This window comes from Mauremys mutica, chromosome 13, assembly GCF_020497125.1.
Source record: "Mauremys mutica isolate MM-2020 ecotype Southern chromosome 13, ASM2049712v1, whole genome shotgun sequence".
NCBI lineage: Eukaryota > Metazoa > Chordata > Testudines > Geoemydidae > Mauremys > Mauremys mutica.
In genome coordinates, this window is record NC_059084.1 from 43,090,313 (window position 1) to 43,113,891 (window position 23,579).

Here is a 23,579-nt window from a genome sequence, read left to right on the forward strand (position 1 = left end):
TATCTAGATGAGTTGATGTACCCCCGGAAGACATCTGCATACCCCCAAGGGATTGGTACCCCTGATTGAGAGCCACTGCCCTATTCAGTACCTAAGTGTGAAGCAGTCCCTTGGCTGACACAGAATATAAACTCCAATCAAATTTGCTATCTCAATTCTTATGGAAAAAAATGGAAGGAAATTGACTGACTTTTAACCGTACAGCAAACCCCCTCAATGATTATTGCTTTTTCCTCAATCACCAGTTACATCACACAGAGAATGGTGAAAGTGGAATCCTACACACACCTTATGGAGAAAGGAGAAGGGGAAAATCAAACATCTGTCACAGAATTTGTCCTGATGGGATTTGGGAATCTTCCTGAACTGCAAATTCTTTTCTTCCTGCTGTTTCTAGTGATCTACATAGTCACCATGGCTGCAAACACTCTCATCGTAGCACTAGTTGTGATTGATCAGCACCTTCACACCCCCATGTACTTCTTCCTCGGAAATTTGTCCTGCTTGGAGATCTGTTGCAACTCAACCATCCTTCCCAGGATGCTGGCCAGTTTCCTGACTGGGGACAGGACCATTTCGGTTACAGGCTGCATTGTGCAGTTTTATTTGTTTGGTTTCCTAGTGACCACTGAGTGTTATCTGCTAGCTGTGATGTCTTATGATCGATACTTAGCGATATGTAAACCCCTGCATTATGTCACCCGTATGAATGGTAGGTTCTGTATCCAACTAGCAGCTGGATCATGGCTAAGTTCATTCATAGTTCTTACCATATTAATGTGTTTGGTGTCACAATTAGCCTTCTGTGGCCCTAATGAAATTGATCATTTTTTTTGTGACCTCACTCCAGTGATCAATCTCTCCTGCAGCGACACCAGTCTGGTTACCCTGGCGACCCTCATATTCTCCTCCATAGACACTGTTCCCCCATTTCTGTTGACCCTGACATCTTATGTTTATATCATCTCCACCATCCTGAGGATCCCTTCCACGTCTGGGAGGCAAAAGGCATTTTCCACCTGCTCCTCCCACCTTATTGTGGTAACAATCTTCTATGGAACCTTAATGATTGTCTACATGTTACCAAACACTGGTGCACTCAGAGCCCCAAACAAAGTGTTTTCTGTTTTCTACACGGTCTTGACACCCCTGATCAATCCCCTCATCTACAGCCTGAGAAACAAAGAGGTCAAGGAGGCGCTGAGGAAATTTCTGCAGAAGTATAGGGTGTTTCAGAGAAATTGATTGAAATGGGAATAAATCAAATCATCAGCCAGAAAGGAACCATCTACATGGTCCAAATTCTTATCAGTCAAAGCATCCTGAGTTTTAGGAAGAAGATACAGAGGGTTTTATTTTTAGAGTTGTATTTATTTAGTTAAACAATGGCAGATCCTCAGCCAGTGTCAATTTCTAGAGGGCCATTCATTTCTACAGTGCGATGCAATTTGAACCAGATCATTATCTTCCTCTAAATATATATTTTTAAATCCCATTCTGAGCTCCAGCTCTTTGCCTAAATAAAAAATACAGTCAAGTGCATGATGGGAGATTAAAGCATTCTTTTTTTATTCTCAATATTATTTCAGTCTCTCTACCTCTGGCTGCCAAGGGTTCTTGTTTTGCAAGGAGATACAGGAAGAGTGAGGAAAGTGTATAACCCTATTGTGAATGGGAGAGATGTTCAAAGGTGGGGTTGGCAGCTCAGCATCCAATCTTTGTTGAAAGACAGTGAGAGCTGAGCATCTAAATTGGATAAGATGCCTTGAAAACCCCAGCCTATATCTTTACTGATTTGTAGACATTAATAATCAGTTAAGTTTGAGGGCTTTCAAAGAAAATTTAAGAAACAAAGCCAACGCCCACTTAAGTAAACAGAATGGTTCCCATTGGCCTCTGTGGGTCTAAATCAGGCTATTCATCCTCAGTTCATCATCACCTTTCCAACTGCAAAATAAATATACCAGTAACTTACCAGTTGGCTTGACCGTTTTCTGTTGAGTATTAAGCGATAATACATTTTATTTTCTGTTTTCCTCTTGCATTTTTAAGTACTTGTTCACACATTTTCTGAACACTTGTTACGTTGTTTGAGCTATAACTATGAGAACTTCCTAATCTACATTTATTATATTCTCCATTTATTATTTCATTCAGACAAATGTTTTGAATGTCTCCAGTGAAACAAAGGCAGGATCTGTTTAGTAGAGAAGGCAGATAATTTTTGTCCCCTATGGAAAGTTTCTTTTTTTTTTTCTGGATTTGTTCAAAAGAGTGAAAACCCCCAGTCTGAAAACTGTTGATTTTAAATGGGCTCTAGTTCTGATTATTCATCTACTATGTGTAATATTTTCAGAAATCCACTTTTCCTAAGAAAAACAAAGCAGTTAACAAATGATCAGCTGGTCCATTCAAAATACGGTTATGTATTGTCATAAAAAATGGGTTGAGTTTTGTCTCTTACTATTTTCTGTGTTGCATATTTTTTGAAATAATAATCTAAGCCTTTTGACGTTGTCACCAGCCTATTCCATTTGTGGTATCATGTTTTCTGCGTTTCTTGGATTCACCATTAGCAGTTTTAGTCTTTGGAAATGATCCCAGATTGCTGAGATGACACAAAGTTTACAAACTGTTTGGAATTCTTGTGACAGAAGCCAATATCTCTACTTCACCAACATAAGCCAGCTAATATCTGCAACTCTTCCTTATATTGAAAGAAGGAACTGTGCCAGGCATACAAGAAGACCAGGGAGGTCAACAGCCAATCCAAGACTAAGCCACTGACCTGCTGCTTATACAAATTGCTACATGAGATACTTGGAGTAAATCCCATCACTACCCTACACACCACCGTGGATACCTCAGAGGAGCCAAAGTCACAGGGCACTGTCATAAACAGCAAGGAGGAAGAGGAGGTGGATGATGGGGCGACTTATGAACAGGGGGTCCAGCTATGCTGTGAGCCAGAACATGTCTGAAACCCCACCACAGTCCAGTCGGTGCTGGCAGTGCAGATGAAGGCATCTCAAGGAAGTGTGAATGGACAATGATTCTGTGTGTCTTCTGGGGTTGGAGCACCCACAGAAAAAAATAGTGGGTGATCAGCACCCACCATCAGCCCCCTGGATCATCTCCTCCCCTCCCCTGCCCTCCCACCCGCTGGTGGGCCCTGCCGATCAGCTCCTCACCCTCCCTCCCAGTGCCTCCTGCCCATTGTTCAGCAACAGTCAGGTGGCGTTAGGGCAGGGAGGAAAGGGGACGAGCAGAGGCAGAAAGAGCGAAGGGAGGGGGTGGAATGGGATGTGAGTGGGAAGAGGCAGGGCTGGGATGGGAGAAGGGGTGAAGAGGGGGCAAGACTTGGGGCGGAGCGGGGGTCGAGCACACCCCTGGGAACTGGTGAAATATTGCACATCTGTAAGTGTGTGAATGGATTTCCTATAACAATCATGTATTGATGATGCCCCTGCCCCTCACTTAGCGGGATACAGCTTTTGACTTTTTATGAATTTCCTTGGACTAGAAGAAGTAGTGGTACAACCAAGGAAGGTAGAGTTGTTATCTGCTTCGTATTTACCTATAGAGTTAGATCAAGGCAGACCATGCAGATCTGTTTGTTTATGTACACAGGGATGTCCCTTGAACCCTCTTGAGAGATCTCAAGGCAACATTCATGGAGGTACTCTGCAACCCTCTCCTGAAGGTTTCTAGGGATGGTGGCCTCATTTCTTCCCCAGCACTAGGACACTTTCCCACCCCAGTTGGCGATAACTTCAGCAGGTGCCATTGCGTTAATAGGCTAGCAGCATACAGCCCTGGGTAGCTTCAGCATGCCAGCAGCAGCTGTGCTATCTGAGCCTTTTTACCACAGGCTAAAATCACTGCCAACTGTTGAAAATGGTGCCAGTATTCAGTGCCCTTGCCCTGTACACATAGTTTCATGCAACCAAACAATTCCCACTACATTTCCCCCCTCCCACTTTCTCACCCCCGGTGGGCCATACTCACTCCTGGCTGGGACTGGTGTGTGGGGCTGTGCATGGTCACTAGGGATTCTCAGAACACCTGGGGCAGGTAAGGAGGAGAAAGAAGAGGACTCAGGATGACACATCCAGCGAGATCCTGCAAGCCAGGGCTGCATCGGCCCGGGTACAGAGGGCCTGGAGGGTGAACATTGCAGACAGCCTGGAGAAGGGGGAAAAAAACAGACAGGAGAAAGGATGTAGCCTGATTCTTTAACCGTCAGGGCCAGACTAACTCTCCTGTGGGCCCAGGGCTGTTAGATTTTGTGGGGCCCTGTCCAAGGGGATGCGGGCTCTGGGCTTCCAGGGCCAAATTTCAAACATATGTGTGTGAGCTTGGACGCGGGAGGGTGTGTGGGCTTTAGGTGGGGGTAGGGGGTGGAGGAGCAGGAGGGAGTCAGGGGGTTGGCCCTTAACTCGTGTGGCTTCCGAAAGCGACCGGCACACCCCTCTGGAAGTGGCTTGGGAGGGTGTGTGTGGCGGGGAGGCAGGAGGGCCTCCACAGCATGCTGCTGCCAGCAGCACGCAGAGACACACCCCACCCAGGGCCACAGGGATGCCCTGGCTGATTCCGGGAGTGGTGTGGAGCGAGGGTGGGCAGGAAGCCGCCTTAGTCCCTCTGCACTGCCAACAGCGGCTGGGGCCCCGGGCCCTTTTAAATCACCTAGGCCCTTGGGCAATTGTCCCCTTTGCCCCCCCCCCATCCGCAGGCCTGTTGCAGGGCCCCTATTAACCCGAGGCCCTGGGCTGCAGCCCCCAGAGCCCCTGCGTTAATCCGGCCCTGTTAACGGTTTATAATTGTATTGGTTGCTAATTGCTAAGAAGTTCATTATTGTATGGGGAACTCTGGGTTGTACAGCAAAGACATTGGCACTGAGAGCAAAGCAATGCCTTAGCCACTTTTATTAACACCCTTAGTACAGACGAGGAAGCGCCAAACCACATAAACAAAAAGCAGTAATATAGAATGAGGAATGTCTTTGGTGTCATCCCTTGCTCAATATATACTCACACCCTTCCTCGGGGACCTGGTGGTAGGAGACACAGGGTCAGCCCTGTCCCTGGCAAGACAAATGAGTCCGATGGGCCAGACACCCAGTGCCAAAGGTGGGTGGTAGATACTAAGCACGAAGAGTCAGTGATGGAAAATCTAGCCCCTGCCTGGCCTGTTAGAGGGCCTGGATATTATCATGAATGACTATTCATTCAGATGCCTAAACTCCCATGTCCATATCTAACTTCCCCACTCTCGTCATTTTGGAATACCTGTATCCTATAAGTTAACATATTCCTTTAGTTCATTGTCATATATGTCACCTATTGCGAAAGCAAGTTTGCGGGTAAACATCAGCCAATTATTCTATCCTAAAATATCCAAGCCCAGTATCAATTCAATGTTCCTGTGGTTGCCTGGTATCGTTATGTACCAGTTCCCTCTCTTGAGCAAGCTATTCCCAGTTCCCCAGAATCTAGGGTAACAGCCAGGCCATTTGATACATGCTAAGGGTGGTAGGCCTACTTTACTTGTGCTAAACTGCCTAAGCCAATGTCTTACGGGAGAGAGTCCTGTCGGTTCCTTGCATTACTGCTACATAAATTAAAAAGGCTACAAGGCACAGGAGTCCCAGCAGGAAAAGCAGAGGGAGATGCCCCAAGACACAATGGGGCTTATCCAGCAGCAAATACAGATGCTGCAGATTCTTGTGGACCTATAGGTTCAACAGTCATGGTCTGACCTCCCTTTGCAGTCAACTGAGAATTCCATTGCAAACCTCCCTACTCCCAGCTCAATTTTTACATATGGCATCAGAAGCCGCATTAATACCCCTACTGCTCTACCTGGGAGGACACCCACAGCTTCACATACACTGATCTGTGAGAGCCACAGCTGCTGTATATGAAGCCAAAATGTACAAGGATGTTCTTTCCACATGTAAAGTTCTGTTTCTTTAATTTATTTCAGATGTTTTCATTGTATTTTTTTTTTTAGTTGCACAAAGATTCTATGCACTGGTTTTGGCTTGTGAGAAAAATAGCTTATCTTTATTAGTTCACCACATGTAATCCAGAACACTTAGCTCTACTGAGAACACCCACTATTTATTATTGTACAGGACAACAGATCTCCTGGGGCCAGGGACAAACACAGGGTAATCATTATAAAAGTACAGGAAGCACTGCCAAATGAATAGTTGCATTAACAAACAGTCTTATAATCATAAATACGCACCAGGCGCCACACAATTCCGAACAGTCGTCGGAACTTAAGAATCACCACAATGTGTCACTGTGGCTCCTTGTTAAAATGCTCTTTCCAGGTCTTCCTCCGCCTCATAGCTCTGCACTGTGCTCTTCTAATTGCCCATGTGTCTGGCTGTTCAAACTATGCAGACCACCGCTCCACATCTGCCCACCACCCCTGTGGCATCCCCCTCACCCCACTTTGCCTCACAGATATTATGCAGGACACAGCGGGCAGCTATAACCGTTGGGATATTTTTCTCATAGTGGTTCAATCTTGTGAGCAAACAGTGGCATCGCCCCTCCAATCTACCAAAAGCTCTTCAACGGTCATTCTGCACCTGCTGAGCTGGTAGTTGAATTTTTCCTTGGTGCTGTCCAAGTGGCCACTGGACAGCTTCATGAGCCAGGGGAGCAAGGGGCAGACTCGATCCCCGGATCACTATTGTCATTTCAACCTTGCCAGTGGTAATCTGCTGGTTGGGAAAGAAAGTCCCTGCTTGCACTTTCTGAACAGTCCTGTGTTCTTAAAGATACAAGCATCATGCACCTTCCCTGACTAGCCAACACTAATGTCAGTGGAGCATCCCTGGTGATCTGCCAATGCTTGCACGACCATAGACAAGTAGCCCTTTCTGTTGTTATACTATGTGGCAAGGTAGGCTGGTTCCAAAACAGGGATACATACGCCATCTATTGCCCCACTGCAGTTCAGGAACCCCATTGCTGCATATCCATTCCCAATGTCTTGCACATTACTGAGAGTCACACTCGTGCGTAGCAGGAGATGATTTGTGGCCTTGCACACTTGCGTAACAATGGCCCCCACTGCGTATTTTCCAACTCCAAAATAATTGCCCACCGGCCAGTAACAAACCAGAGTGCGGTCCCCTCTCAATTGCCAATGCAGCATTCGTTCTGGTGGCTGAGGGCTGGGCAAGCTCAGCACAGATTTAGAATGTGGCCTTCTGCTTCTGTAAGTTCTACAGCTACTGCTTGTCACCTCAAACCTGCATTATGAAGCAATCTGTAGTCAATTGCTTCATTTGATCATTCATTTATTGTGTGATGTGATGATTAACTAACTTGGCATGTCATATGTAATCATTGTACATTAAATAGATTTAAATTGTAGGATTATAGAAGGATAAGATTGATCAGTAGTCAGAAGCGAGAAATTTGCATTAGGTATCTAAGTGAATATGGCTGAAATGCCTAGCCTACAGGCTGAGGCCTGCAAGATTTTAGCTTAGCCACAGAAGGCCTTAGGTTTAAGAAATGCTTGACATAAGTAAGTGACCAAAGTATATCCTGAGGCCATAAGGTTATGGGAAAAGATGGGCCAATGGGTGGTATTGTGAAAAATTAACTGCAAGATTCATTTTTGATTATAAGATACCCAGTAGTCACATTTTTCTAACACATGCCCTAACCGCAGGGTACATGCTGTGCATAAATGCTAATGAGAATAAAAAGGACTTTAAACCTCTTGTGAAAAACAGGATACCCCAATATTCTTGGGGGACACAATACAGATAAGGAAAAAGAGGTTTGACCCTTGGATTCACATGCACAGTATATTATCTATAGTCAGAATTACATTATGAAAGACAGTGCCCTGAATGGTAAAAATGAGTTAAATTCAGGAAAATTCCAGCAGGAACCATCTGTCTGCTGATGATCAATTATTGAGGAAACCCCCAGACCCTAAGACTTTCTAGGAGGATGTGAGCATGACGTATGCATGGATATTTTTGTTAGGAATTTTATATGCTTAGATAATCATAACCGTGCTGGTAAGTTTAATAAAATGGTTAAGGCAGACTAGACATTGTTCTTGTGAATGGCTTGTGTTACTTTCCTTGCTCTTTGTGTGTTCTTGGAGACTAGATCTGAGAAAAACGCCAGAGTTACCTTTCAATCTGAGACTCCATTAAATGTACAAGGGACTTTACTATGCTTACTGATCTGATGTTGAAGTTACCCAGATACTACAATGATGGGCAGCGATACAAATCCCTCAGATACACACAGAAATCTCTGAATGGTAATAGACAAAAGCTTTCAATCTGTGTGGCCCAGCAGCCGGGGCTGACATATTGGTGGAGGAAGCCTGGGGGCTATTTCCAGCTATGCCAGTGGCTGTTTCATAACTCTTTGGAAATCATGTCCATTCTCTGTGCCTCAGTTTCCTCATCAGTCAAGTGGGGATAAATATACTGGCCATACTGTGTAGTGTGCTTTGAGATCCATGGATGGAAAATGGCCTGTTAGAACTAGATGTTACTATTAAAGGCATGGACACTTATTCCCCATTCTCTTGAGTTCTTGACACACACAGAGCACATGGGGGAAAGAAAAATTTCCTTTGGGATGAGAATACCAGAGGCATCGACTTTGGTGTTATACTGTACTAACAAAACAGCACAGTGTTAATACTTTCCCTATTAAGGTAATTCTAAGTGATCCCCAGCAGGCGTCCCAAAGGAGCTCCCAGCAGCAGAGGTGGCTGGGGGAGTCTGCTTTCACCAATAAAGGATGCAAGAATCCAGAGCAGGAGACATTAAGGATTTGTGTCATGCAGACTGGCATGCTGAGCAGCAGGAGAGAGACCCATCCCAACAGCAACATGCAGCTCTGTCTCCTAGAACCGAGAGGACAAGACTGACTGTGAGACCAAACCTGTCACCGTCGATGGAGAGGTCGCTGCTTCATGCTGAGGATTAAAGGCGAGTGAGACTGGTCACGGGGCAAACCTTCAATCTCTTCCTCAGAGGACACTCCTCCTGGTCAGTGTCTTCACTCACTGGATCTTTGCCTGAGTAAGGACTTTAGAATGTGATAATGATTTATCGCTAGAGAAACTGATGAAAGACAAAGGAGATCTGTCTACCACCCGTCACCTCTCTCTCTCTAATAAGCCATTTATTCACCCTTCTAAGCCCTTAAATCTATGCCTATATCAAGCCTCTTCTACAGTCTCTCTCTGTCTTTTTATCTCTCCCGCTACCAAATCCCTTTCACATCCCTCCATCTTTTTACTTAGACATCTATAAATCTCTGTTGAGTCCCTTACACATCTATCTACTTATCTCCTTAAACTTCTGAGAGTTCCCATAAAAACTCCTCTGTCTATCACCTTACACATCCCTCTATCTGTCTGTCTCCCTATCCTGGACATCATTTCACTTTCTCAGAAACCTTTCTCCACCTTTCTCCTCAGTTTCTCAACTGTTTCTCAGCTGCCTACCCAGCCCTTCCTGTAGTGCAGATTCCTATGTGCCTGCCCACCCCAGACCTGTGAGATGCTATGTATCTTCTGCTGTGTTTCTTCTGCATGGACTTCAGAGGGAGCAGAGAGCCCTCAGCATTTCCTGGGAGGGTCTGAGCACCACACAGGAAAGGGCTCTACATTTGAAATGCATGGAGACTGGAAATCCTTACAGATTAAGTAGTGGCACCAATGGGACAAACTTTCCCTGGCCATTTAATGCTCCATCTTAGCTCTCAAGAGGAAGGGTAGCCCAATGGTTAAGGCACTAGCTCAGGGTTTCTCAAACAGGGGTCGCTGCTTGTGTGGGGAAAGCCCCTGGTGGTCCGGGCCAGTGTGTTTACCTGCCCCGTCTGCAGGTCCGGCCGATCGCGGCTCCCACTGGCCGCGGTTCACCGCTGCAGGCCAATAGGGGCTGCTGGAAGCGGCAGCCAATACATCCCTCGGACTGCACCGCTTCCAGCAGCTCCCATTGCCCTGGAGCAGCAATCCGCCGGACCTGTGGACGGGGGAGGTAAAAACACTGGCCCGGCCCACCAGGGGCTTTCCCTACACAAGTGGAGACCCCTGTTTGAGAAACCCTGCACTAGCTAGTCATTTGGTTTCTAAACTAGACTTAGGTTTTAGTCTCTGCTCTACCACCACCTTTCTGTATAGCATTGAGCAAGTCACCCTGGGCCAGAATTTTAAAGGTATTTTGGTGCCTACTTGGATTTTCAAAAGTAGCTACCCGCCTAACACCCATTCAGATCAATGAGTTTTAGTTGCCTGGATGCCTTTGAAAACCCCACTAGATCCCTAAATACCTTTAAATATCTGGCTCTGGCTGCTTTTTTGAAAATATGTTTTAGTCAAACACAATTAATTGAGCTCAACGCAGGACTAGCTGGGGACTTTCTTTGGTGTGGATTATAGTGGATGTCAGATGAGATGAGCTAATGGTCCCTTTTAACCTGTAACTCCATGAACTGATAAATGAAAGAAGTTGAGAACAGGTGTAGAAAAGTGAGAAATTCACTGTGTTGCTGCTCTTTGGCCGGAATGGCGGGGAAAATCTGTCCCTACCTCTGTGCAACACCTGGGTGAGAAGTTGTTCCTCAGTTGGGAGGGAATATAAACCCTGGTCTTCATTGGCACTCTGAATTTACAATGAATCAGATAAACGGAGACCACAGCATTGTACAGCAAACTCCTTAACAAATCAGTACTTTTTCTCAACCATTAGTTGCAGCACATGGAGAATGGAGAAAGCAGAAGGGGAAAATCATACGTCTATCACGGAATTCATCCTGCTGGGATTCGGGAATCTGCCTGGACTGCAAATTCTGTTCTTCTTGCTGTTTCTAGGGATCTACATAGTCACCATGGCTGCGAATATGCTCATTGTAGTGCTAGTTGTGACTGATCAGCACCTTCACACCCCCATGTACTTCTTCCTGGGGAACTTATCCTGCTTGGAGATCTGCTACAGCTCCACCATCCTACCCAGGCTGCTGGCCAGTCTCCTGACAGGGGACAGAACCATCTCTGTTACAGGCTGCATGGTTCAGTTTTATTGGTTTGGTTTCCTAGCAACTGCTGAATGTTATATGTTAGCTGTGATGTCTTATGATCGGTACTTAGCGATATGTAAACCCCTACGCTACTCAACACTTATGAATGGCAGGTTCTGTATGCAGCTCGCAGCTGGATCTTGGTTAATTTCACTCATTTTTATATCCATATTAATATCTTTTATGTCACAATTAGACTTCTGTGGCCCCAATGAAATTGATCATTTCTTTTGTGATCTCACCCCAGTCACTAATCTCTCCTGCAGTGACACTTCTCTGGTTACCCTGGCGACCCTCATCTTCTCTTCCATAGACATCATTCTTCCATTTCCTTTGACCCTGTCATCTTATGTTTATATCATCGCTACCATCCTGAGAATCCCTTCCACCATCGGGAAGCAAAAGGCCTTTTCCACCTGCTCCTCTCATCTTATCGTGGTGTCGGTTTTCTATGGGACCCTAATAACTGTCTACATGTTACCAAACACCAGGGCCCTGAGAGCCCCAAATAAAGTGTTTTCATTCTTTTACACTGTCTTGACACCCCTGATCAATCCCCTCATCTACAGCCTGAAAAACAAAGAGGTTAATGAAGCCCTGAGGAGAGATCTGCCAAAATGTAGGTTATTCCTATGAATTCAGAGAAATTAATTGAAATGGGAATAAATCACTAGTCAGAAGGGAACCATCTAAGTCAATCTTTCTTAAGCTGGGATCCATGGACCCTGGGGTCCATGAGGGTATCCCAGGGGGTCTGTGGGCCCCACTTATCAACTCCTTCCCCTCTCTCCCAGCACCTCCTGCATGCCAGGGAACAGCTGTTTAGTTGCATTGGGATTTGGTTCCTACTTTTCCTATGCTGCTTTGAAAATCCCTGCCTCTATCTTTATGGATTTGTTTACATTAACCCTACGTTGAGTTTCAGAGTTTTCAAAGAAGAATTGAGGAACAAGTCTAACTTCCACTGAGATCAAGGGAAAGGTTCCCATTGACCTTAAAGGGATCTGCATCGGGCTACTCTTCCTGTGTGCATCACAACCTTTCCCACAACAAAACAAATGATCTAAAAAATTACCAGTTGGCATGACCGGGAACTGTTCAGTATTTAGTGTCAATAAACTGTGTTTTCTTTTTTTCTGTTTTCCTCTTGAGTGTTTTTAAATAATTCTTCAAACATTTTCTGAATACTTGTAAGGTAGTTTGAGATATAATCATAAGAATGTTCTATTCTGGATTTATTAGATTTCCCCATTAATTCTTCCAGTCTTATGTAAAGGTTCTGAAAGTTTCACATTAAACTCATGCATGATATATATCTCCATCATCTTTAATCCCTTCAAGTATATATATAAAATATATTGCTAATAGAAAATTTAAAAAAAAATCAAGATTTTTTTCCAAAAAAACTGAAAACCCTCAGTCTGAAAAATGCTGGATTTAAGTGGCCTCTGGTACAAACTACTGATTCACTATGTGTAATCTCTTTAGAATCTACTTTTCCAGCAGAAAATCAATCCAGCTAACAAGTGACCAACCAGCCCAGTAAAAAAAGTTATGTATTAATTTATTATATAATAGATTGTTTTTCCCCCTTCTCACTTTTCCCCCAATGCTTTATAAATAATATTCCTAAATCTTTTGACCTTGTAAGAAGCCTATTGCATTTGTGACAGCCTGTTTCTTGGATTCTCCATTAGTCTTTGCAAAATATCCCAAATTGTTGAGATACCCTTTGCTAACAAGCCCAGTGCTCTAATGCTTAAGCTACGGAGAGTTTATGTGACCCATCATGTCTTACACTGTGTCATAACTATAAAGGGAAGGGAACAGCCCTCCTGTGTACAATACTATCAAATCCCTCCTGGCTAGAGACACTAAAATCCTTTTACCTGTAAAGGGTTAAGAAGCTCAGGTAACCTGACTGACACCTGACTCAAAGGACCAATAAGGGGACAAGATACTTTCAAATCTTGGTAGGGGGAAGGCTTTTGTTTGTGTGCTCTTTGTTTTGGGGATTGTTCGCCCTTGGGACTAAGACGGACCAGACATCAATCCAGGCTCTCCAAATCTTTCTGGACAAGTCTCTCATAATTCAAACTTGTAAGTAACAGCCAGGCAAGGCACGTTAGTTTTATCTTTGTTTCCTCAACTTGTAAATGTTCCTTTTGCTAAAGGGTTTACCTCTGTTTGCTGTAACTTTGAACCAGGGGGTTCCTCTGGGCCCTTTGAATCTGATTACCCTGTAAAGTTATTTTCCATTCTGATTTTACAGAGATGCTTTTTACAGTTCTTTCTTTAATTAAAAGCCTTCTTTTTAAGAACCTGATTGATTTTTCCTTGTTTTAAGATCCAAGGGGGTTGGATCTGGACTCACCAGGAATTGGCGGGGGGAGGAGGGGGAATGGTTAATTTCTCCTTGTTTTAAGATCCAAGGGTTTGGATCGGTGTTCACCAGGAACTTGGTGGAGAAATCTCTCAAGGCTACTCAGGTAAGGGTTATAGTACTTGGGAGGGAGATATTCTGAGGGGGGAGATAGACAGAGTTTCCCAAATGACTCATAAATAATTTGGGTGGTGACAGCAAAACCAGAACTAAGCTGGTAGTTAAGCTTAGAGATTCTCATGCAGGTCCCCACATCTGTATCCTAGAGTTCAGAGTGGGGAAGGAACCTTGACACACTGTGCTCCAGCAAGTAAGGCATGAGGCTAGAAATCAGAACACCTGTTTTCTGTTATTTATTCTGATCTCAGGTGGGGTTTCAGCCAAGCCATTGGCCTCTCTGTTCCCAGCTCCCCCTTTGTCTATTTCAGTTGGAAATGTTGTGGGGCAGGGAGTTTATCTCCTTGTGTGTGTGCAGCACCCAGTACAATGGGGGTCCCGTCTCTACTTGAGTCCTTAAGGAGTCACCATAGTCAATTATAACACCCCTTGTGCTTTTGGTGATTGCTGCAGGGGCTGACCAGGACATTACCTAGGGAGGTGGTGGAATCTCCATTCTTAGATGTTTTTAAGGCCCGGCTTGACAAAGCCCTGGATGGGATGATTTAGTTGGGGTAGTTCCTGCTTTGAGCAGCGGGTTGGACTAGATGACCTCCTGAGGTCTCTTCCAACTCTAGTTTCTATGATTGTATGATTCTATAGTATTTAACAATATAAAATGACTCCACCTTGTACTCCCAAAACCCCAACCAAAACTCCACCCACAAAAAGAGAATGAATATAATCGAAAAATTCAATACCAAAAACACACCCCAAAGCAGAGGGCTTCATCCCCAACTCACCCCAAAAAGAGGAAAGAGCCAGAGTCTGCATTAACTATAGAAGGGATTTTGCTATTAATGTCAATTTTATGTTGAATTTGCTCAGATGCTACAGGGATGGACAGCAACACAAATCCCTGTGACACATACACAAATCTTTGAACGTTAATAGACAAAGGGTCTCAGTCTGTCTAGTCCAGCAGCCATGGTGATACACTTTGACTGAGGAAGCCTGGAAGGTACACCCAGCTATGCCAATGTCCTGTTTCACAACCCTTTGGGAATCACTTCCTTTTCCCCTTGCCTGAGTTTCCAGATCTGTATAATAGGGATAAAGATACTGCCATGCCGTATAAAGTGCTTTGAGATCTATGGATGGCCATATGTTATTAGTAAAGGCACAGAAATTTATTTCCCATTCTCGGGGGCTCTTGAGACAAACACAACACATGGGGGAAAAGGGGAGATTTCCTCTGGAATTCAAATACCTGTGGCATCAGCTTTGGTGTTTCACTGTTTTAACCAACACCACAATGTTAATTCCCCTATGAAGGTAATTGTAAAAGATAACTAGCAGCAGGGCCCAAGGGAGATCCCAGAAGCAGGAAGGCTGCTGTACCTAATAAACCCTGCAAGGATCTAAAGCCGGAGTCATATAATGATTTGTGCGATGCAAACAATCATGCTGGGCTACAGGAGAGAGAGACATCCCCCAGCAACATATAGGAATCTCCTTAGCAGAGGACAAGTCTGACTGTGAGACCAAACCCAGTCACTGTCGATGGAGACGTCACTGCTTCATGCTCAGGATTAAAGGTGAGTGTTACCAGTCTTACAGCAAACCCTCCAACTCTGCCTCAGACTTTACCTCACTAAGAAGAACACTCCTAGTAGACAGGGTCCTCACCTCCTTGCAGCTTTGCTTAAATGAGGACTTAAGCATCTCATCATGATAGTGTTAGAGAAATGGATGAAACATAAAGAAGATCTATATGTTAAGCTTCTTATCTATCTTCCTATCTATCTATTTATACTAATTACTCATCCCTCTGTCTATCTACTTATTTATCAGTTCATCTCTCTGTTGAGTTCTTTACAGATCTATCTAACTTTTAAACAGGTATCTGTCTCTGTGACCAAAACCTCGCTCTATCTACCCTTATCCTTACACAACCCTCTATCTATATATCCTTCTTTTCCCTTTTTTCTATCTGTCTCTCTATCTTTCTGTCTGGCAGTCCATCACTTTCTTAAGGTTCTCCTTCCCTGCCCAGTCCAGGGAGATGCTACATGTCTCTTGTTGAGAATCTTCTCCATGGATTACGATCGGAGTTGAAGCCGCTCAGCATTTCTTCTGAGGTGCTGAGCACCACACACGCAAAGGTTGCACATTATAAATGAACTGAATGGGGTTCGGCATTCCTTACAGATTGGGAAGCAGTGACACCTGCATAACAAACTTTGCCTGGCTGTTTGCTGCTCCAACCTTGCACTCAAGAGCAAGGATAGTCCAATGATTGTGGCACTATGTTGATGTTTGGGAGACCTGACTTCTGTTTTCTGCTCTGCCACAGCATCAATGTGTAGTACCGACCAAGTTACTCTGGGCCCAATTTTTAAAGGTATTTAGGTGCTTAGTGACTTGGGAGCTAGGCACTGGCTGCTTTTGAAAATTGCACTAGGCACAAAATACCTTTAAAAATCTGGCTCTTTCGCTCTCTGCTTCAGCTCTCCATCCATAAAATGTGGATAACAGCATTGCTGTACCTCACAGAGATATTATGAGGTGTGCTGCCATAATGGGGTTATCTAAGAACCATATAAGGGTGCACTTTCCTGTCTTCCCCCCGCTATATCCCTTCAGAGCTCCTGATGTTACTGAACGGAGAGAGTGGCCCAGTATACTAAGTTACTGCTGCGCTTTTTTGCTACACAGAGCTGGTCGTCAGCTCCTCCCCAACTGACACATGATAGTCAAACAACTGATGAGAGCTAATAATTGGTTGTATGTTTTTATAACTCCTTGAATAGTTGATCAATAACTAAGTTCACAATTTATGACCGATAATAACAGGGCTTCGTGTTCCTTGATCGTTCACTAAGGCAATTAGAGTGAGAGGAGTCTGCATGTGTGCCTGGTTGGAGGCTTCCTTTGTGCTTTGGGCAGGAACCTCTATACAATCTCTTGTTTTCTGTGCTGCTGATCAGTATCCCGCCCTCATTCCAGGCACTAGCTGGATACAATCACATTCATGTCCTAGAGTGTCTGTCCGTAGGACCCTATCCCCCAACAAATAAATGTACGAGTCAGAGGTGGAGAAGCAACTCAAAATAAGCTCCCCCTATGATGCCATGGATGTGATTCTTGGATGGATAAACAGAAGAATAATGAGCAGGAAAGTGTAATCACCTCTCTATACAGGTGGGAGGGATAGCTCAGTGCTTTGAGCATTGGCCTGCTAAACCCAGGGTTGTGATCTTAATCCTCGAGGATGCCACTTAAGAATCTGGGGCAAAAACCTGTCTGGGGATTGGTGCTGCTTTGAGCAGAGGGTTGGACTAGATGACCTCTTGAGGTCATTTCCAACCCTGATAGTCTATGATTCTACCGCACTGGTGAGACAGGCAATGCAATACTGCATCCAGTTCTGGGGTCCACATTTTAAGAAGAATGATGCAAGATCACAGATGATTGTAACTCAAAGAGACACAAAAATGATGCTGGGCTGGAGAAAATGCTTAACAGTGAGAAACAGTTCAAAGAGCCCCACTGTTTAGCTTATCAAAAAAGAAGACTGAGAGCTGACTTGATTACAGGGAATAGGGAGAAAGGAGCAGGTACTAAAGGGCTCTTGAAACTAGTGGACAAAGGAAGGACAAAAACCAATAGCTGGACGTTAAAGTCAGACCAAATTAAATGAGAAATAAACACACATTTTTAAAAGTGCGGGCGATTAACCTGTGGGACAAACTACCAAGGTCAGTGGTGGATTCCCTGTCTCCTGATGCCGTCCAATCAAGACGGAGGGTCAGATTTTTAAAGGCATCGAGATGGCAAACACCCATTGAAGCTGCTATTCCTTGGGAGCCTAGATTCTTTTAAATTCCTACTAAGTGGCTAAATAGCCTTAAAGATCTGGCCCGGAGGCTTTTCTAGAAGATCTTCATTAGCCAAACACAGGTAATAGATTTCAGAGTAGCAGCCGTGTTAGTCTGTATCCGCAAAAAGAACAGGAGTACTTGTGGCACCTTAAAGACTAACAAATTTATTGAAGCATGAGCTTTCGTGAGCTACAGCTCACTTCTTCGGATGCATAGAATGGAACACACAGACAGGAGATATTTATACATACAGAGAACATGAAAAGGTGGAAGTATGCATACCAACAGGAAGAGTCTAATCAATTGAGATGAGCTATCGTCAGCAGGAGGAAAAAAACTGTTTGAAGTGATATTAATATGCAAACTAGACACAATTACCTGTGGTCTAAACAAAGACTGGGAATGGTTGGGTCATTACATTAATTGAATCTATTTCCCTATGTTAAGTTCTCCTCACACCTTCTATGGGCCATCTTAATTATCACTTCAAACAGTTTTTTTCCTCCTGCTGAAGATAGCTCATCTCAATTGATTAGACTCTTCCTGTTGGTATGCATACTTCCACCTTTTCATGTTCTCTGTATGTATAAATATCTCCTGTCTGTGTGTTCCATTCTATGCATCCGAAGAAGTGAGCTGTAGCTCACGAAAGCTCATGCTTCAATAAATTTGTTAGTCTTTAAGGTGCTACAGGTAATAGAGTTCAATGTGGGGGAAACCACGGTGTGTGTTATACAGGATCTAATAGCCCTTTGGGGCCTTAAAATCTATTAATCCAGACATGAAAAAACCAAAAACCTGTGGACAAGGGAAGAAAGCGATCAGTTAACTGGGTTTTTGCTTTATTGGACAAGTGTGTGTGTGTGGGGGGAATTCTCTGTTCCAAACTTCTGTGCAAAGCTTGAGTGTGACACAGGTTTTTTGTTTTTGTTTTGTTTTTATTGTGAATGAATATAAACAATGTAGTGTGAACTAGTATGGAATCAAATGGAGGGAAATCCACCCAGATTCATGGTACAGCATCCACCCTAACTAATTATTACTTTTTCTCCATCACTAGATATGTCACATGGAGAGAGGAGAAAGAGGAAACCAATATACATCTCATGGAGAAAGGAGAAGGGGGAAATCAAACGTTTATCACAGAATTCATCCTGCTGGGATTTGAGAACCGCCCTGAACTGCGCATTCTTTTCTTCCTGCTATTTCTAGTGATCTATGTAGTCACCATGGCTGCGAACATGCTCATTGCAGCACTAGTTGTGGCTGATCAACACCTTCACACGCCCATGTACTTCTTCCTGGGGAACTTGTCCTGCTTGGAGATCTGTTACACCTCCACCATCCTGCCCAGGCTGTTGGCCAGTGTCCTGACTGGAAACAGGACCATTTCTGTCAGCCAATGCATCGTACAATTTTATTGCTTTGCTCTGCTACTGACCACAGAGTGTTATCTGCTAGCTGTGATGTCTTTTGATCGCTACTTAGCAATATGTAAACCGCTGCACTATGTCACCTGTATGAATGGCAGATTCTGTATCCAGCTAGCAGCCGGATCTTGGATAAGTTCATTCACACTTATTACCATATTAATATCTTTGGTGTCACAATTAGCATTCTGTGGCCCTAATGAAATTGATCATTTTTTTTGTGATCTCACCCCAATCATTAAACTCTCCTGCAGCAACACCAATCTGGTTACCCTGGTGACCCTCATATTCTCATCAATAGACACTGTCCCCCCATTTCTTTTAACCCTGACATCTTATGTTTATATCATCTCCACCATCCTGAGGATCCCTTCTACCACTGGGAGGCAAAAGGCCTTTTCCACCTGCTCCTCCCACCTTATTGTGGTTACAATTTTCTATATGACCCTAATTACTGTCTACATGTTACCAAACACCGGTGCACTCAGAGCCCCAAACAAAGTGTTTTCTGTCCTTTACACTGTCTTGACACCCCTGATTAATCCCCTCATCTACAGCCTGAGAAACAAGGAGGTCAAGGAGGCGCTGAGGAGAGCTCTCCAGAAATGTAGGCTTTAGAGAGGGCGATTGATATGGCAATAAATCAATACTGGTCTGAAAGGACCTTGTCAGTCCTCCTGAGTTATAGCAAGAAGATACTCAGCATTTTTTACATTTGCATGTCCTAGTCAGTTGTATTTATTTAGGTAAATTGGGCTGATCCTTAGCAGGTGTAAATTGACACAGCTGCATTGGTCATTATTCCCCATCTTATCTCAGTCTCTCTAACCCTAGTAGTCAATGGTTCTCCCATTGCAATGAGAAATAGGAAGAATGAGGATAGTGGAACGCCATGGTATGAATGAATGAACCTTCTCTAACCCTTAATTTTATTGTTTTGACATTTAATATAAATACATAACAAAACATCTGTAAATGCATGTCCAAGATGGATATAGCATATAAATAACCAAATTCAGTGCTTGTTATTTTGTAAACCTGGAACCAAGGAAGTAAACAAAGAAAAACCCTGAACCTGCAGAGGTCATCCAGGGCATCAACTATTAAAGTGACTAAATAGGTAAACATGTGAGAACATATCCTCTGAGCATCGAAGACTAATAAATACTAAACTGCAAATGTATGCAATAGTTTCATGTGTGACCAGATACCTTCATATGTTTTCCAAGTGTTTCTATGAGACAGAGTCATTTTTCCCATTAATGCCATCATAGAGAGCTCACTAAGCCAGTCTGGGTAGGAGGGAGAAATTGTGATAGTACGGCTAGGTTCCTTTTCCCATTTTTTTCTTTAAGACTGAGATTGAGAGGGTAACGTAAAGTCTTAAGCCACCTGTAAGTCATTCCTATAAAAGGACTTTTATTTCCATATTTCTTAACATGCTCTTAAAGGTGAAAGAATAGAAACAGACCAATATCTGAATAGAAACAGACCACGGACATCCTTGGATGAATCCTTGAGCTTTGCCACTGAAAGAAGGAACTTTGAGACAGCGATAACTGATATTTGTTATATATGTAATCAAAGGAGGCCAGTCTTTCATCTTGTATTATGTCTTTCATTTTTGTTAATATTTTTTCTATCCAAATTGTTTTAAGTGTGGTTTGATCTTTACGCACGGGCTAGCCCATAGTCTTACGAGAAGAGAATGTGTAAAAACAGATGCTATGATCATCTTAACATACTGTGGGATGCCCCATGTAGATGTAAAGATTGGACTGTTCCTTAAGGAAGTCAGTATCTCTTAAAATTTATAATAGAAGAGAGGGAACCAAATGACATAGCTAAGATTTTTCAATCTCAAACCAGGCTAGTGTGTATAAAAAGCTATTGTAGTGGAACGGCCTTACAATAGGACACATTGGTAATGTTATATTATATAGATACAAAACTGGCAACCTCATTAACCTTAATTTTTAACACAGCTATACTTTTGACCAATATACTATCCCATGGAAATGAGTTCCACAGGTTAATTTTGCATTGTGTAAAAAATGTACTTCTTGTTGTATTAATCCTGCTGCCTATGAATTTCATCTGGTGACCTCTGGTTTTTGTATTGTGGGAAAGGGTAGATAACCCTTCTCTATTCACTTTTCTTCACTATCCTCAATGACTCCCACATCTCTTTCCTGAGGAGTAACAGCTAATTTAGAACCCATGTATACATACTTTGGACTATTTTTCCTTCTATGCATTACTTTACACTTAGCAATATTAAATTTCATCTGCTGTTTTGTTACCCAGTCACCCAATTTTGTGAGATCTCCCTGTAATTTTTCACAGTCAGCTTTGGAAATAGCTATCTGCTATAATTTTTTATCGTCTTCAAACTTTGCCACTTTACTATTCACTCACTTTTCCAGATCATTAATTAATATGTTGGCTAGCATACAAATCCTTGGGGGAACCTGCTGTTTATCTGTCTCATTGTGAAATCTAACCATTTATTCCTACCCTTCATTTCCTGTCTTTTAGCCAGTCATTGATCCATGAGACAACCTTCCCTTTTATACCATGACTGCTTACTTTGCTTAAGAGTCTCTGCTGAGGGACCTTGTTAAAGATTTTCTGAAAGTCCAAGTATCCTATGTCAACTGGATCACCCTTGTCTACATGCTTGTTGACACCCTCAAAGAATTATAATAGATTTATGAGGCATGATTTCCCTTTAAAATAGATGTATTGACTCTTCCCCATCAAATTGTGTTCATCTATATATATGATCATTCTGTTCTCTACTATAGATTCAACCAGTTTACCTGGTATTGAAGGTAGACTTACCAGCCTGTCATTACCAGGGTCACCTCTGGACCCCTTTTTAAAAATTGGTGTTGCATTACCTGCCTTCCAGTCATCTTGTACAGAGGCTGATTTTAGCGGAAGGTTACATCACAGAGTTAGAGATCTGCAAGTTCATAGCTGAGGTCCTAACGAATTCTATGGTACAGTTTATTCATTTAAGATTTTTACATTCTTTGACTTTATGCTCTAAACATATAATGCCATTCCCAAACCAATGTGACCGACTCTATCATTCCTGTGCATTTTGTACTCTGATATTACTGTATCCCATTGATTATCCTCATTCCTCCAACTTTTCGCCAACAAAATGCTGCCTATTATATTGATATCCACATTTGATGCCAGGCATTTCTTTTCACCCATATTAGTAATTGGACTTCTAGCCTGGATATATAAGCACTTTTACATTGTGTCAATATTCAGCTGATTACCTTACATTGTGTGATTTTTAAATGGGACTTTATTTCTTTCTACTGTTCCTCATTATCAACTGCCTCTATTTTACTTATCCTCTTTACTAGGACATAGAGTCCCCCCTTTAATGAAATCATCCCTGTGAGACATCTCTGCCCCATGCCAGTGCCCTCTGCTTTGGTATTACTCTCCTTTAACGGGTTTCAGAGTAGCAGCCGTGTTCGTCTGTATCCGCAAAAAAAACCCTTTTGTAGTGATAATCAAGATGGCCCATTTCAGACAGTTGACAAGAAGGTGTGAGAATACTTGGAATCTCCCTGGACTGCAAATTCTGTTCTTTTTGCTGTCTCTAGGGATCTACATAGTCACCATGGCTACGAACATGCTCATTGTGGTGCTAGTTGTGGCTCATCAGCTCCTTCACACCCCCATGTACTTCTTCCTGGGGAATTTTTCCTGCTTGGAAATCTGCTGCACCTCCAACATCTTGCCCAGGATGCTGCCCAGTTTCTTCACTGTTGAGTGTAATCTGCTAGCTTCGAAGTCTTATGATCGGTACTCAGCGATATGTAAACTCCTGCGCTATGCAACGCTTGTGAATGGCAGGTTCTGTACACAGTAATCAGTTAGATCTTGGCTAAGTTAATTCATCATTCTTGCTACAATAATATATTTGGTGTCACATTTAACCTTTTGTGGCCCTAATGAAATTGATCATTTTTTCTGTGATCTCACCCAAATGACTAACCTTTCCTGCAGTGACACCGGTCGGTTAACCTGGCGACCCTCATCTTCTCTTCCACAAATATCATTCTACCATTTCTTTTTACTCTGGCATCTTATGTTTATATCATCTCCACCATCAGAGCACTTAGAGTCCTGAACAAAATTGTTTCTGTCCTTAACACTGTCTTGACACCCTGATCTACAGCCTGAGAAACAAAGAGGTCAAGGAGGCCCTGAGGAGAGCTCTGTAGAAAAGTCGGGTGTTCCTATAAACTCTGAGAAATTGATTGAAATCATAGAATCATAGAATCATGGAACTGGAAGGAACCTCAAAAGGTCATCTAGTCCAGTCCCCTGCACTTGTGGCAGGACTAATTATCTAGACCATCCCTGACAGGTGTTTGTCTAACCTGCTCTTAAAAGTCTTCAATGATGGAGATTCCACAACCTCCCTAGGCAATTTTTTCCAGCGCTTAACCACTCTGACAGTTAGGAAGTTGTGCAATTTAAGCCCATTTCTTCTTGTTCTATCCTCAGAGGTTAAGAAAAACAATTTTCTTAACCTCCTCCTTGTAACAACCTTTTACATACTTGAAAACTGTTATCATGGCTTCTCTTTTCCAGACTAAACAAACCCTTTGTTTTCAGTCTTCCCTTTCAGTCATGTTTTCTAGACATTTAATCATTTTTTTCT

The 23,579-nt window shown here is 43.2% G+C and overlaps 2 protein-coding genes across 2 annotated transcripts; both read left to right on the plus strand.

The window, feature by feature from the left end:
• The first annotated feature begins 261 nt into the window (after window positions 1-261).
• On the plus strand, window positions 262-1,245 carry LOC123347397 (olfactory receptor 11A1-like). Its single transcript, XM_044984812.1, has one exon. It carries the CDS (start codon window positions 262-264, stop codon window positions 1,243-1,245), a length of 984 nt encoding a protein of 327 aa, XP_044840747.1.
• A 9,530-nt stretch (window positions 1,246-10,775) lies between these two features.
• Window positions 10,776-11,723, plus strand: LOC123347398 (olfactory receptor 11A1-like). Its single transcript, XM_044984813.1, has one exon. It carries the CDS (start codon window positions 10,776-10,778, stop codon window positions 11,721-11,723), a length of 948 nt encoding a protein of 315 aa, XP_044840748.1.
• Window positions 11,724-23,579: the final 11,856 nt, after the last annotated feature.